General features: G+C 41.8%; 1 protein-coding gene across 2 annotated transcripts in view; it reads right to left on the reverse strand.

The window, feature by feature from the left end:
* Positions 1–654: 654 nt before the first annotated feature.
* Positions 655–16,017, reverse strand: part of SMAD2 (SMAD family member 2) — a 91,045-nt gene continuing 75,682 nt past the window's right edge. For both annotated transcript variants that reach the window (XM_050944744.1, XM_050944743.1), the window contains 5 exons: positions 12,753–12,806; positions 10,907–11,119; positions 9,507–9,644; positions 9,199–9,343; positions 655–2,596 (listed from right to left, as the gene is read on the reverse strand). In XM_050944744.1, coding sequence (XP_050800701.1) covers positions 2,473–2,596; positions 9,199–9,343; positions 9,507–9,644; positions 10,907–11,119; positions 12,753–12,806 — 674 coding nt within the window. In that variant the 3' untranslated portion in view covers positions 655–2,472. The remainder of the gene's footprint in view (positions 2,597–9,198; positions 9,344–9,506; positions 9,645–10,906; positions 11,120–12,752; positions 12,807–16,017) is intronic.

Raw genomic sequence — 16,017 nt, forward strand, 5'->3', positions numbered from 1 at the left:
ACAGCGTATGACCTTAGCATCAGGTCACATAGCTTATCCAAGTTTCAGACTGTTCATAAGTGCAATTTATGTGATGGCAAAAACATTTTGTCTTTCACCCAGAGAGTCACTCTTCTCTAGCTACTTCTCTGGAAAAAAGACAACCTCTGACCTACTACTTATGATCCAATTTGTATTTGGCACAAAAAGTGACTTCCACTTTTATTTACAGTTTGGAAAGTTTTCATTGTTAAATGTAGACTAAAAAGAAATCTGGAAGTTCGAAGCAGATGATACAAAACATGATTAAGTATGACAGTTGGTCCAATAAAAGATATTACTTCAGATTTACCTTAAGCTCCGTCTAATACGTATCTAACTAATCTCACATATTGCGAATTCTCCTGCCGTTAATTCTGGTTTCCTTGAATTTAGTTCTCCCCCTCAACACAATACAGAAGATAGTAATTTTGCTTTTGAACTCATTTTGAATGCTGCATTACTTTATTTTCTCCCAGAGGGGGAGATAAGGCAGAAAACTCTAAAATGAATTAGAGCAAACTTGGGCTAGTGTGAATGTTGAGACTGAAATGACTTCTCTTCCATAAGATAATTCACTAAGTAGAGTGGTTGTGGGATATGGCCGCTGTCAAACATTAATAAAAACCACCATCATGAGAATTAGAACTTTTATTAGTGTATTCACATATTAGGCAAATGCAACACGCATGAAGCTTATTTCTTAGGTTCACAAGTTCTACCAATACATCAGTCTACTGGTAAAACTACCACAAACTGGTAAATGCATTTCCAATTTTTAAAAATTGCCTGGCCCACTTTTTCAAGGCTTAATTTTTGGTATTGCTTATATGCCCTATTATGGCATAAAAATATCCATCACTATCTTCAATTCAGTCAACTGATTAAAAGCTGTAACACTGGCCACATTTTGTTCTCAAAGCTAAGTAATCACTAGCTGTACTTACAAAGTACAGTACTAGTGTAATGAATGAAAGAATGGGGGGAGGGGAAAACCAGACAAAGGCAATCCTGCTACTGCCACAATAACAAAAGAATGACAGACAGCTAGATCACAAGATTGTTAGTAAGATGTATATTTTTCAAGTCAGAATAACCCTTCTATACAGTTTCCCAACCCTTCCCCAACCCAGACTTATTTGTAGAATATAATTCAGAATATTTTTAGTATGGTGCAGATGTAGTGTCCAAGGGTTCACAATAACATGCACTGTATTGAAGAACCTAAAAATCCTCCTTTGCTGGTCATACCTCAGCAACCACTACCCTAGAGGTTTTGCAGAAGCACCTACTTTTACAAGGCTCATAATTTCATAATGAATGCATATGATCTGGTATGTAACTAAGCTGTACAAAGCCACTCAGATCAAGGAGTTTACATTCCATCACTAAATATGTTAAAAAGCTGCATCTATTTAAAACCTAAACGGAAGAGTCTAGTTTATCCCTGGGGGAAGCTGTTTAAAGATATTTGGGTTCAAAAAGTAAACTCAAGATTTAAGTGACATCTATTTAAAATATAGGTGTAAGAGGTAAGCCAATAGCTTGTAGGTTTTCATAAGTCTCTTTCATGAAATGAAAACTGATAGTAGCATTGAATAAAGTATTTGCTCTTAATGATCTGAAGTACAAAAAAAGTCACAAACGCCTCAGTGCCGGCAGCGTCAATGCATCTATTGCCGGCAACAGATGCATTACTTTGGATGGGGAGGGGAAGTAGTAGGCTCCTAGTGTGATGGGTAGACTCAGAATTTACAACATAAATTCATTTGGGGCCCCATTAACTATATAAAGTGTACAAGATTTCAGAGATGAAACTCAGGCATTTCTTTCCCTTCTAAAGGAGGGATTTTCAAGAAGGCAGCAAAAAGTTAAGCTTTTTCTACAAGGAAAGTCGGCTTCCCCCCACCCCACCCCCCCTTTTTTTTTTTTTTTAAAGGAGAACTTTAAAACCTGCATATATAAAAAATATAAAAAGAATATAGGATTAGAGAGAACTCGGAATTTTATCAGAAGTTTGCCCAAAATTAAAAAGAGCACACATCTGTTTATGGGTACTAAAAATGTAGAACAGCACAATACTGTGATATTGAAGATCATGATACATTACCTGTACATATATGCAACTATTCATGTTATTGATAAACCTTTAGGACACTCAATTATACACCCAATAAAAACACCATTAAGAGTCTTTAGGACTGTCCCTTCCTCCTTCAGAAGGTGTTTCTATACACTAAATTTTCATCTAGTATCAGAGTACAGGAAACAGAATCCACAAGGTGCTTTAATTGATGAGACCTCAAGTGCTGTTTTTTTTTTTTGTTTTTTAAAAATCTTTTTGAATAGTAAACAGTTCATGGGAACCACACACAAATACTAAGAGACGAGCTGTTATATTAAGTCTGTTGACTGGACTTGATATTTAGCCCACTGGTAACAGAGGAAGGTGTTTTACGACATGCTGGAGCAGCGTACTGAAGGAGAGCCCATCTGAGTCAATACTTTGTCCAACCATTGTAGAGGTCCATTCAGATGCAGTTCAATCCAGCAAGGAGTGCTTGTTACTGTTTGCCGTCTGGATAAGAAAGAGGAAAAGAAGTTACCAAGAGACTTGGAAGCCTGCATGGGTGTGTTTCAAACAAGAAACAAAGTGAGAGAGAAGACTAAAGCACTACAAAAATGAAACTTCTTGGAGACCAATTCTTTGCAAATATGTACAAGCTAAAGCTGTACCTTAGGGGTCCAATATTAATCTCCACATACAACAAGATTAAATTGGCTTTGTGGCTTTTGTTCCAACTGTCACATTAAAAGGAGATCAGCTTTACTTGTATATAATTTATTTTTAAAACCAGTGTCCACCCTACAAACTCAACCTGATACCCATATTTGAGTCAAGCTGATATTTAAACTTCTCAAACTCACTAATATTAAAAAGTCCTGAAGGTGACACTAAGCACACAGGAAAAAGCTTAAGTAACCCCCCTTGCCTTCAAAGGGTTTGCACAGGTAGTTGACTGGAACTTGACAAACTATTTTATTATTTATGCACAAGGATTAGAACAGAGACAATACAGCTAAGTAATAGTAATACTGTAACCAAAAGAAAGTATCAGATCTGCCGATGATAAAAGTTGCTGCAGAGAAAATTTTAAGGAAGCTGTGCTAGATTTTGTCAGAAACAAGTACATCATAACTAAGCGTGTGGTTACACAGGTTAAGTGTTATCTTGCAGAAACACCAAACATCATCTCTGCTGATTTCCTGTAACTTCTCTGTAGTGTATTTTAATTTCCTCAAACAACTTCAAAATTTTATACTTCTATAATAGACTAGAGTAATGTGCATTTTTTCACATGTCAAGCTTTTTATTTATGGCATTCTGTTGCTGAGGCTTCATTAAATTTTTAAAGTAATAATCTTAACTCCCAACATTCCTATTTTAGAGACTTACTATTCCAGTGGTCCCCAACCTTTTTCTCTGGTGGGTGCAGAATTTCTGCGGCGTTTCGGTGGCGGTGCATCTCGATGACATCACTTGTCGGTGGCATCATCAAGAGGCGTCGTTGCCGAAACGCTGCAGAAATTAGGCGGCATTTCGGCGGATGCTCCACTGCCAACCAGGACGCTTGGGGACCCCTGTGCTATTCAAAAGAGGTTCTCTCAAGTAATTTCTTAAGAGAAAAAGGTGGTATCCAAGTACAGGATGTATTATACCTGAGCAGTTATTTCACTTCACAGGTCTGTAGGAGATCAGGCCTTGAATGGGTGGGGGCCAGACTCAGTGAAATCCATGGGAGTTTTCCTGACCTAGGACTGCAGGATTAGGTCCACTGTTAAGTAGTTTTATAGATTTTTTTTTCCCCTGGTATTTATAGCTACCTTACACTCAGAATGAGGAGTCATAATGCAACAGAGGCAGCAGCTAAGCAAGCAGTCCTGATGAGTTCTACTTTTGTCACCAGGACCACCACTACGAGTTTACAACATGTTTTTTTCCAACTTTTTTTGTATAAATAAGAGGAAGTGTAAAAGCAGAAAAAAGTTATTAGACCAACATCCCAATGGACCAAGGTGATATTTATTGTGATTTTACATTCTGTAGAAGAAATGAGGCAATGTCCACCCTCTATCAAAGTGCATTCTGGACTATTTCGCCATCTTGATTCTATATACCAGGGGTCAGCAACCTATGGCATGCTGCTGCCTGACGGAGTCCTGGCAAGCAGCAGCGTGCCATTAAAAATCCTGCCCTGCTCAGCCCAGCGCGGCCTGGCCTGCTCTTGTCTGCCCTCCGCTCCCGCCTCCACGGGGGCAGAAGCTTGGTCCTGCCGGCTCCCCTTCCTCTTCCCGTAGTGTGCTAGGTTCCTGCCCCTCCTTCGCCTCTCAGTCCCTCCCTCCCTGCTGCTGATGGTCCTTGAGAGGGAGGGGGGCAAGAAGGAGCAGAGACAGGGCCTTGGGGAAGGGGGTGTGTGGAAGAGGGACATATCCCCTCCAGCCCCCTGCCAACCAGCCCCCCACACACACACCCCAGGCCTCTGCCCTGACACACACCCCCCCACACACCCCAGCTTTCTCCCCTGAGCCCCAACCCCCTCTCACAGACACCCAGCTCTCTGCCCTGAGCCCCGCAGAACCCACCGAGGCCCCTGCCCTGAGCCCTGTGCCCATCCCGCATATACACCCAGCCCTCTGCTTGACTCCTTCACCCGCCCCACGACCCCAGCCCTGACTCTGGCACCCCCACACATCCCCAGCCCCTCCAACCCCATGCACGCCCCACATCCTGACTCTTGCACCCCCCACATCCCCATTCCCACCTGAGCACCAAATGGGAGCTCTAGCACCCCCCCCCCCACATTCCCACCTGCACCTCTCACACCAAATGGGAGCTGCCCAGCTAAGTGCCGCACACCCAAACCTCCTGCCCCAACCCTGAGCCCCCTCCCTTCTTCTAGCTCCTGGCCAGACTCTTTACCCCCAGCCCTGTGCTCAGTGCACTCCCACCCTCAGCTCAGTGCAGAGAAGGGAACAGAATGGGCCAGAACCAGGGAGAAGGTAGGTACCCACTGTATGTGGGCAGGGCCAGGACCCCAGATCAGCAGCGGGCTGAGCAGGTCCAGCAGCCGGGATCCTGGCTGGCAGGAGCTGGCGGATGGAATCCCTTAGCAGCAGTGGGCTGAGCCGCTCAGCCCACTGCTAGCTCGGGGTCCCGGCTGCCAGCCCCGCACAGCCCGCTGCTGGTCTGGGGTACTGGCTGCCGGACCCTTGCCAGCTGGGGTCCCAGCCACAGGCCCCGCCCAGACCACTGCCGGCCTAGGTGAACAGAACCCCAGACCAGCAGCGGGCTGAGCGGGCCAGCGGCATAAGATCAACATTTTAATTTAATTTTAAATGAAGCTTCTTAAACATTTTGAAAAACTTGTTTATTTTACAATACAACAATAGCTTAGTTATATAATACAAAGACTTATAGAGAAAGACCGTCTACAAAATATTAAAATGTATTACCAGCACACAAAACCTTAAATTAAAGTGAATAAATGAAGACTCGGCACACCACTTCTGAAAGGTTGCCGACCCCTGCTATATACTTATGCCAGAACAAAAATGTTCCTGGCATAAAAATCTCCTCTCTCATCTCAAGGAAATACAATCCATTTAGTCCTCTTCAAAACAGAACAGAAGTTCCGCGTAGCCCATTACCATATCTCCTCAACTGGACTACCTTTCTTCAGATAAAAAGTACTAAAATTGGACAGCAAGTTCATGTGTTCTAACCTAGGCCCTATAATTGCTTCTTTGGATTCATGCAACACATACAAACCATCATGTCAAGCAAAGAATGTAAACATTTTATCTACCAAAACAGCCAGTCCTACTACCAGATGGAAACGAGTTAATGCAAGCTTTTGTTCTTAGGTTAGGCACTGATTCATCCTTGCTTACCTTGACCTTCCCAGGGATGTAATTTTGGAAGTTTCACAAGGCTGATAAATTCTACTTAATTTCATCATCTTACATTTAGGCACCTCAGACCACTTACCTGAATCAAGATTATCCTGTATAGCTGTAAATATCCTCCTACCTTAACTACACCACTTAAAGTATGAAACTTGTAGATGACACTAGGTATTACAGATAACCAAGAGACTTCTCCAAGATCAATCATTTACATACAATCCTGTTTATACTTTTACCTACAAATAGTCCTAACTCACCTTTGTTCACTCACCTAGCCTAGCTTTGTAACTTACCTAGCCCATAAAAAACTGGCAACGGCTTAAATTTGCTACTAGACAAGCCAGATTAGCCAGTTATCTTGCCTAGCAGTGTTTATTATCCATAAGCCACCAAGAATTTAATATTCTCTGTCAAAACATACAGATGCAGACAAACTTTTCAGTAAGGAATAGTTACTTAGCCACTCTACCAGTAGCTCCACTGGATCTTGCAGACCCAACGTTTATTAGCCATTTAAAACTCAACACACGCGCACACACACACAAAATACCCTTACCACTGCAACCTTCGCAATGCCCTTGTCTCTTTATGAAGCTCTGTGTGCTTCAAGTTTTGGCTCTCTGTAGTTTGAGCACTAAAATCAGTATAGCTAAATGAGATTGAAAATAATGTTGTATTTAATTTTGCTTTAATGTACACACAATCCCTTGGAGGCAAGTCCCAGCTCTAAACTTGGGCCAGTTTTCCCTCTAGTTTACCTCTTGCTAACAGAAGCACTTCCAGTTTATTCCATGACTCAAATTTCTCATTTTATCTCAGATCCCAATCTGAAACTTGGGACGGATCCATTTTAAAACCCAAAATGGTGACAAAGCATCAGTAGAACCTAGGCAGCATTAAATATACACCTTCAAAGCTGAAATAATTCCATTTTACAGTAATTACATATTGTAGAGATGTTTCATATATCAATTCCCTATTCTTTCTGTGGAAAACTTCAGACATTTGAGGATTTTTTTTTTTAAGTGATCACACACCTCTCCCCCCAGGGACAAAGTAATCCAAATTTTTCTGTAGAGCTTCTCAGCTCATATAAGTCAGATGCTGTTCCTCCTGAATTCCCATACTGTACTCTATAAAGAACTCTTTCCTCTATAGATTTAATTTGCCCTAATAGAGAACATAACTGGAATAAATTCAACAATGAATTAAAAAAATTTTTTTTTCCATTCGTAAAACTGTTCTTAGCAGTTTTACTACACAAACACATACAAAGTTACATTCCTGCATAGTTACGTTTTCCACAATGAGTTCCAAACTCTTTCCCATCTCCCAAACGTGCATGCTCTAGCTGTTTTATTCTTTATAATACACTTATTGAAAGAGTCATTTCAATTTTATTCCTTGGTTACCATCATTTGAAATCATCACCACATCTTAAGCAGCTCATTACACTCCATATGGAGCAGCACTGAGACACAATGGCTTTATGTAGATCTTACAAAAAGGCAAGTAATCACAGCACAAACTTCAAAATCACTAGATGGTGGAGAGAGGTTCCACCACAGTAAGCAAGATCAGATGTAAGAAGTTAACTCTAATTTCTAGAACACCACACTTTTATCAGAAAAGCTAGTTTACTGCAATGTGAGACAAATTAATATATTGATCCATAAGGGTTTGAGAACACTCTCACTCCCATAGAAAAGACAGTGACCTTTTCTGTAACTGGTTTTCTTTGAGATGTGTTGCTCACGTTTATTCTACAATAGCTGTGCGTGCTCGCCACGTTCACCGGTTCCAGAAGCTTTCCCCCTAGCAATACCCGTAGGGGAGCGCCCTAGCAACCCCTGGAGTGGCACCTCCATGGTACGGTATGAGGGGCGCTGCGAGCTCCCCTCAGCCTCAGTTCCTTCTTGCCAGACAACTCCGACAGAGGGGAAGGAGAGCAGGATGTGGAATAGACATGAGCAATACATCTCGAAGAACACCTGTTACGGAAAAGGTGTCTTTTCTTCTTTGAGTGTTTGCTCATGTGTATTCCACATTAGGTGATTCCAAGCTATATCTGTTGGAGGGGGAAGGAGTCCACAAACTCTCGGGACAGAGAACGGCCCTGCCAAACCCAGCATCCTCCCCAGACTGAGAGACAAACGCATAATGAGAGGTGAATGTGTGAACGGAAGACCACGTGGCAGCCCTACAAATGTCCTGAAAGGGGACATGGGCCAAAAAGGCAGCTGACAAGGCCTGCGCAATTGGTGGCCTTCACAATTGGTGGCAGAGGGATTCCCACTAGGTCATAACAGGTACAGATGCACAAGGTGGCCCAGCTGGAGAGCCGCTGAGTGGAGATCAGCCGAGGCGATGAACAGTTGTGAGGACTGCCCAACATGGGCCCAGCCTCAGTCCTGGGTTTACTCCAGTGCTGCAGTGAAGAAGACCTCTTCCTAGCCTTCTTGATGTGCCCCGTGGATGGGGAGCGGTGCCGACTAGTCGATGGTGCCGAAGGGTCGCCACACACTGACACCGCGGTGCCCAGGCCGACTCAGTGCGGCACGCCAGAGCTGACTCCATCAGAATAGCCTGGAGCCTAAAGTCCCTTTCTCTCTTAGTCCAAGGCTTAAACGACTTGCAAATCTTGCAGTGATCGCTGAGATGGGTTTCCCCCAAACAGTGTAAACAGTCTGCATGCGGATCACTCACTGGCATAGATTGTCTACAGGTGTTGCACGACTTAAAACCCGGGGCACAGGGCAGACTCCAGCCCGAGCGCACACACGCACTCACTCACTCCAGATACTCTACACTGAACGAACAAGCAGTTTTGGGGATGAGCTACAGCAAAGCTGGCGCAGCGCAGTTCTGAAGCACTTTCACTGACAGCAAGAAGGAACTGAGGGTGGGGGGAGTGCACAGCGCCCCTTATATTGCACCATGGAGGCACCACTCCAGGGGTCGCTATGGCGCTCCCCTATGGGTACTGGTAGGGGAAAAACTGGCACCGGTGCGCATGACGAGCATGCACACCTATTGCGGAATACACTCAAAGAAGAAACGTAACTGTATTCTCTTGTTTTATTTGCTGACAGTGATTCCTAATGGTGGTAGCAGTCTAATCATCTGCCTTTCAAGCTGGGGCATTAGTGAGACAGGAGGAAGGGGAGAAAATTGATTAGAGTAAATTTAAAAGTAAAAATGAATGTTTCATACCTGTATTCAGCCCCCCATCCTTTAACAAAACTCATTCTTATGGTACACATTCTAGTTAGCTGATACACTGCTTCAAAACCCTGATTCACAGATTGAGCCAGAAGAGCAGCAAATTCCTGGTTATTAAAGATCTTCAGGTTGCATCCTATGAAGAAAAAAAAAAAGTTAAGAAAACTACAGCCCATGCATACTTGCAGGCTTTCCTAAAAGGGCAATGTCAAGAGCCAACTTCTAGAAGTTAACAGGAAGACAGTGCATTTAAATTTACTCCATTTCTTGATTAGTATATCTTGTACTTGTGCTCTTACCTGGTGGAATTTTGCACACAGTTGCAGGATGCCAGCCATATCTTTGATTACAATTGGGGCTCTGAACAAAGATTGCGCTATCACTTAGGCACTCAGCAAAAACTTCTCCACCAATGTAATACAGACGCACTCCCCTTCCTGAAACAAGATTAGTAGAAGCTTCACTTATGATATAATCTGAACTGGTTGACACATTAGAAGACTTCTTTATTTCACTGAGGGCCAACTCCTCCCCCCCAGAACTGCAAGGTGAATCAGTTAAGCTGGCAATATCGCCATATTGCCAGCTGACACCTGTAGCGAGAGCAGGATGTGGTAAGAAGAATTCCTCCTCCCACAACCCTAGAATGTGTTGTTCTTGAATGAGAAGAAAGTCTGTTCTTGACAAGAAATTTTCTTCCTTTTATTTAGTACTTTGAGACAAAGCAAAGCAACCAGAATCAAAGTTTGAAGGCAATGTTGATTCCTCACATACTCTCTCTCTTGAAGCAATACTTGCAATTAAAACAAGTAGATTAACTTTCTTATTAAATCTTGTTCATTTTAGTATAAATACCAGTGTGGTAGGTGAAGCAGCATGTGCCACAATACTCTGAAGAAGAACAAGGCTCATGGATAGTCTGCTACTTCCTCTCACCTCCAAGGCCTTCCTTACACTGAACAGACTCCTACCCCACCCCTACCCCAGTTTGTCACAGGCACCACAGGACTTCATTTGGCTCTTATAAAAAGGCAGCCTCTTCCTGCTCCTCCTTAATATGAACTAGCTCTCCTGTCTAGAAAAATACCTGATCTGAATTAGCTATTTTCATATAAACAGCATACAACATATTTCTAATGGTAAGCTATTGCTAATGTAATAGCTCATTCAGCAAGGAGACACACTATGAAAAAAGTGCGTTTTTTGTAATTCCATTTCTTTAAAAAAAAAATTTGCTTATTGTTCTAGGGCTTCTCAATTGGATTTTTTTTACTGACAGTTTTGCTTGAGCAGTTAAATTGTATGCTAGTAGTTCCCAAAAATCTAAAGTTTTTATAAACAACTGACTTTTAAACCACAATTGTTTTTTTTTTGAAAGTTTTGATTTAACATGAAAGATTTCACCAAAAAAATCCACATTGAAATCCAGCAAAATAGAAATTTAAGCTTTGCAAGTCGACTTCTGCCCCTCCCCCACCTCCAACAGCTCTAATGAAAGGCCAGAGTCACAACACAATTCAGTACTGCTAGTATTTTATTAAACGTTGCTTGTTTCGTTTATTGTTCTCATTTAATAATGTTCAAGTCCTATGCTGATCGAATTTAAGCTGCAACACTCAGAACTTAGCAAAAACCACCCAGCTCTATTCAGGGAAGTGTCGGTACCCTTAAAGAGATGGTTACAAGATTTAGAACATACCTATGTGTCGCCTTGTCATTTCCACTGTGGCATTTCTGTTAACGTTGGAGAGCAAACCTAGACAAAATCTTTCTGAATTTGATGGGTCTGTAAAACCATCCACAGTCAGTGAAGGCTGGGATGCATGAAAGGTTTCTCCCACTCTCTGATTCAGTTCATAATATGCTATTGAACACCAAAACGCAGGCTCTGAATAAGTAACTGGCTGTAAGTCTGAAAACAAGAAATAGTGAGAATTCCTGTGATAATGAAACAGATGTTTAAAAATATATAGTTATTGATTCAAACGAATTTGTCTTGGCAACAGCTCATGAGCTATAATCAATCAGTAACTAAGTTTTCATTTTCTATAAATCATGCAGCGAATTTCCTTCTCACAGCCCATATTCTGCACAGAAACATAAAAACTGTTATACTGGACTAACTGGCCATCCAGTACAGTATTCTGTGACTGAGTGGCAAGTAACAAACGCTACAGAAATAGTTATGGCATAGCCTGACCACAAAAAAGAGTTTCCTCTCAAGCCAACCTCTAACTATTGGTCATTATGTTCTGAAGCAAGTGTTTTTAATATCCCCTCACCCTGCCCTTCTCCTTCTCCTCAAGCATGTACTGTAACACTGAGATACTCCTGTTATCCATATGAACGGGTAATGCCTTTTAAAGTTACTGTTTTTTAACAGGAATATCCTCTTATCCTTATATCATAAAAAGTTAATAGAAGCTTCCAATGTATCTTCCATATAAAATCTTTATTTTGTACACTTTTATAACGTACATTGTTTGTCTTCGAGAACTAGCCCAGTCCCTTCAATCTCTTTAATTAGTTTTTCCATGCCCCTCGTCATTCTCACCCATCTCTAAGCCCTCTAATTCAGGCGAGGGAACACCCTCACACAATCACTGCTTACTCAGTAGATTTGAGCAACTGCTGTTTATAACTGAGGAAATAAAGAGTGGGGTAAAATTTTATCCAGTAGGAGGATTAGTTTACAATTCTACGCTGAATGTCCAAAACACAAGGCCACTGATAAGAATATTGAGGTCTTAGGAAAAAACCCTTGCCTTTCTACACTGTCCCATTTGATTGTTAGTTTTCCCCTTCTAGCCTCTTCTTCACCACCCAAATCTCTTCCCTTGTACCTTCCGAGTCATTGCCCTGAGTTATTTTTCCCATTTTCACCTTCAGAGGTTGCTTTTCCCAACATAGCTTCTCTTGATTTTCCAGCCACATGCCCTTCCCCATGGCTGGCCAACCAGGAGAGTCTGTGACCCCTTGTAATTCTTCCTAATAGCTATGCAGCAGACAGTTGACACCTCAGCAAGACAGAGGCAGGAGGAAGCAGCTGTTCCCTTGTAGCCACAGGTGACGCTATTGTGTAAGTGCACTAGCATACTAAAGCAGCAGTGTGATAGAAGTCAAGTCTAGGCAGCTACTACAGTGCTGGAGAGATTTTTAGCAGCCCCTATTATCTGGCAGCTATATGTATATGGAAACATTACAGCCACCAACTGACGTCTTAAGTAATTTATTCTTACAAGTAAAATTCCCTTCCTGCTCCCATCATTCTTGCATAGCCTCAGCCATTCTACCCTTTCCCAAGGTCCCAGCAGTTACTAGTAAAAGAGTACCACACTTATTCACATTTAACATCTTTGCAATTAAACCTGAGTTTTAGCAAAGACACCATTAATGAGAGCTAACCATGACACTGCTTCCTTCTAATATAGACTCCACCCTTCTGTGAATGATCAGCACCCAAAAAAAGGAGAAAGACTTATGCTGATACATATACGAAGCACACGATTTAGGAAACAATTAAAAGTGAAGTATTTCCAGCTTACCCAGGCTATGATTAACCGGGGAGAGAGTACTAGGAGATAGCTCTGCTGGAGATCCTGTGGAAATAATTCAGAATATTTTAGATAATTTTAATCTGGAAAACTGGTTGCAAGATATCAGATGTGTTTGTAGTTCATTACAAAGAATGATATCGTAATACAATGCTAGCATATGGAGAAGCATGGTGTTCCATAATCGAAATAAAACTCAGAAACGAAGTGCCTTATCCTTAGTTTAAAATATCAATACATGGACTGCCCAAATGTATACACACTTTAGGAGCTACTTTTACTTTTTGTTAGTACAGTAGTACCTTAGAGTTATGAAGGCCTCTGTTCCCGAGGCTGTTCATAACTCTGAACAAAACATTATAGTGGTTCTTCCAAAAGTTTACAACTGAACAGTAACATAATATAGCTTTGACACTTTACTATGCAGAAGAAAAATGCTGCTTTTAACCATCTCAATTTAAATGAAACAAGTACAGACAGTTTCCTTACCTTGTCAAAAAAATTTTTTTTTTAATTTCCCCTTTTTTTGGTAGTTTACGTTTAACACAGTACTGTACAGTATTTGCTTTTTCTGGTCTCTGCTGCCTGATTGCATACTTCCAGTTCCAAAGAAGGTGTGTAGCTGACTAATCAGTTTGTAACTCTGATGTTCATAACTGAGATTCTACTGTATTAAACACCTTTAATGGTGAAATCTTAAGTATTTGGCAGGAACTCACATTACATTCACTGCATGTGATTATATCTTAAATCCTCATGTATATTTTGTTTATTTGTAATCGACTGTAGAAACCAGTGGCTTCCTGCTTGACTTCCAGTGAGGACAGCTAGAAAAGAAGGTAGATGTGACAAATACAGAGGTTTTATGACACTTTGAGATCCAAACTCTCACTGGAGGCCAGGCATGTCTTTGGAAATGTCATAACTGGGATTATATATTTAAAAGACTATTCTTCATGGAAGGATGAAGAAAGACTGAGAAAAGAAACATGAACTCTCCTGCACAGTCTACTATGGACTAGAGAAGAAATACAGGGGAAAGAGGCAAAGACACAAAACACAAGGCTGCTTCTAGCACAGGGATCGGCAACCTCTGGCACGTGGCTCGCCAGGGTCTGAGATGGTTTGTTTACCTGCCGCATTGGCTCCCACTGGCCGCCGTTTGCTGTCCCAGGCCAATGGGGGTGGCAGGAAGCCGCGGCCAGCACATCCCTTGCCCATGCTGCCCCCATTGGCCTGGGACAGCGAATCGCGGCCAGTGGGAGCCGCGATCGGCCAAACCTGCCAACGCGGCAGGTAAAGAAACTGGCCCAACCCGCCAGGGTGCTTACCCTGGCGAGCCACCTGCCAGAGGTTGCCGACTCCTGTTCTAGTAGGTTAGCCTTTTAAACTAAAGGCATCAAGTTTATACTGCTGAGGCACTGCAGCCCTTATGTAAACTAGTACAGTTAGAGTCCAATTTAAGTAAGACTGCCAACATTAAACACAGACTGCCAAGATAGACTATCTGAACGCACTGTCAGCAGGAACTTCTCATCCAGAGGTAACAGTGCTGACCAGGGTTCCCTCTAATTTTTTATGTCCACGGGCGGAATGAACTTTTTTATGTGCACCAATATGGAGGTGATGTGTGACAGGAACAGGAACTGAGTTGTTGTAGAGGTTTCTTCAACTCTATTCCTGGGGAAAATTTCTGTTTGTCTGTGTTGTTACAGACAGTTTGACAGGTATTTTGAAATAAGTTACGAAAATAATTAAAACTGGCATGATTATGTAGTGTTATTTTGACAAAATATGCAGAATTTTAAAATACCGTGTGCAGAATTCATTTTTCGGCACAGAATTCCTCCAAGAGTACACAGTGAGCAAAACTGAATTAGTCTTTTGCCCCATGTTACTGGCCAAATGAGATTAGCAATTGCCTTTTGCAATGGATTTTACATATATTCTATCATCAGCACTGGTAGCATCAAGCACTAGTCATGCAAAGTTAAGGGGATGTCTAACCACCAGTCAGGGAATCTTACAGTTAAGGCAATGGACCAGGACCAACGAGATCAGAGTTTTACTCTCAGATCTGCCAGTCTTCCCGTGTGACCTTGACCAAATTCACTCAATCTCTGCCTCTATTCCCTATGTGTCAAATGGGATACTTCTCTACATCAGAGGTACTTGCGAAGACAGTTTCATTGTTGATGCTCTCACACCATGGTGATGAGCACAAGAGGAAAAAATGTTATATAGAATAAGGTTTTCAAAACGGTCATACTATTTCATTAAGCAGACCAGATCAAGCAGCCCCCTAGACTTCTGGGAACAAAAGAGGATGTGTTAACTTCTTTGGTTAATATAAACTTATCTACAAGATGCTCTTTTCAGGATAGTCTGGCAAGATACTGGCAAGTATGCCCCAGCATGATTCATCCTTGAATAGTTACGTTCTTTTGTAAGAAGTCATTTCCATATAGTCATTGTTCATACTAAATTGGTATTGAAATTTCAGAAGAGATTGGAATAATATACTTGTATATACCAGAGGAATTCCATTATGATTTGTAGCGAAAGGGTGTTTTGTTAATTTAGATGGAATAAAGGGCTCAAAAAGAGTCAAACGTGTTAACAGGACCCTGAAACTGTCCAAAGTTGAACAGTTTTAAAATAAGGCCAAGGATTTGGAGGAGAGAGACCTCAGCCTGCTTTGTACCCCAGCTAATGTACTATAAAATTTATTCCACAAGGTTAAAAATGTACTGATTAACATACACAAATGGAAAAAAAGATTTAAAACAAGGCAAAACAAATTGAAACTGAAATTGAGTGATGATGCAAAATAAACAGTCAAAATCTATCAACACTTTTTTTTTTCTTAAAAAGGATGAATAGTGGTTGCAGTCTCTTTCTTATTCTGCCAAATAGTCCTCCTTAGTGGGGGAGGGGGGGAAAGGGTTTGTTCTGTTGTGTAATTCTGAGCTAGGAATGACAGTCCCTTTCCTGCTTTTGACAAAACAGCCACACGATAGACAGGAGATAGGATAGTATAAATGGGGGGGGAAATACGGCTTTTGTTGATGTTCTCAAGATACACGTCAGCTGGTCATTCAGACAGATGCTTTTGGTTGGCAGATCAGCCACCTCTGGACCCCAGCTCACCTCCCTGGCCAGGAACATAATTTGGTTGGTCTGATTAGAGATCCCTTTTCCTTCACTGGTCCTTCAGCCAAGCCGAGCTGGTTGGGCCAGCTCATCTCGCTATGCT

The sequence above is a fragment of the Gopherus flavomarginatus genome, chromosome 3 (assembly GCF_025201925.1).
Source record: "Gopherus flavomarginatus isolate rGopFla2 chromosome 3, rGopFla2.mat.asm, whole genome shotgun sequence".
Taxonomy (NCBI): domain Eukaryota; kingdom Metazoa; phylum Chordata; order Testudines; family Testudinidae; genus Gopherus; species Gopherus flavomarginatus.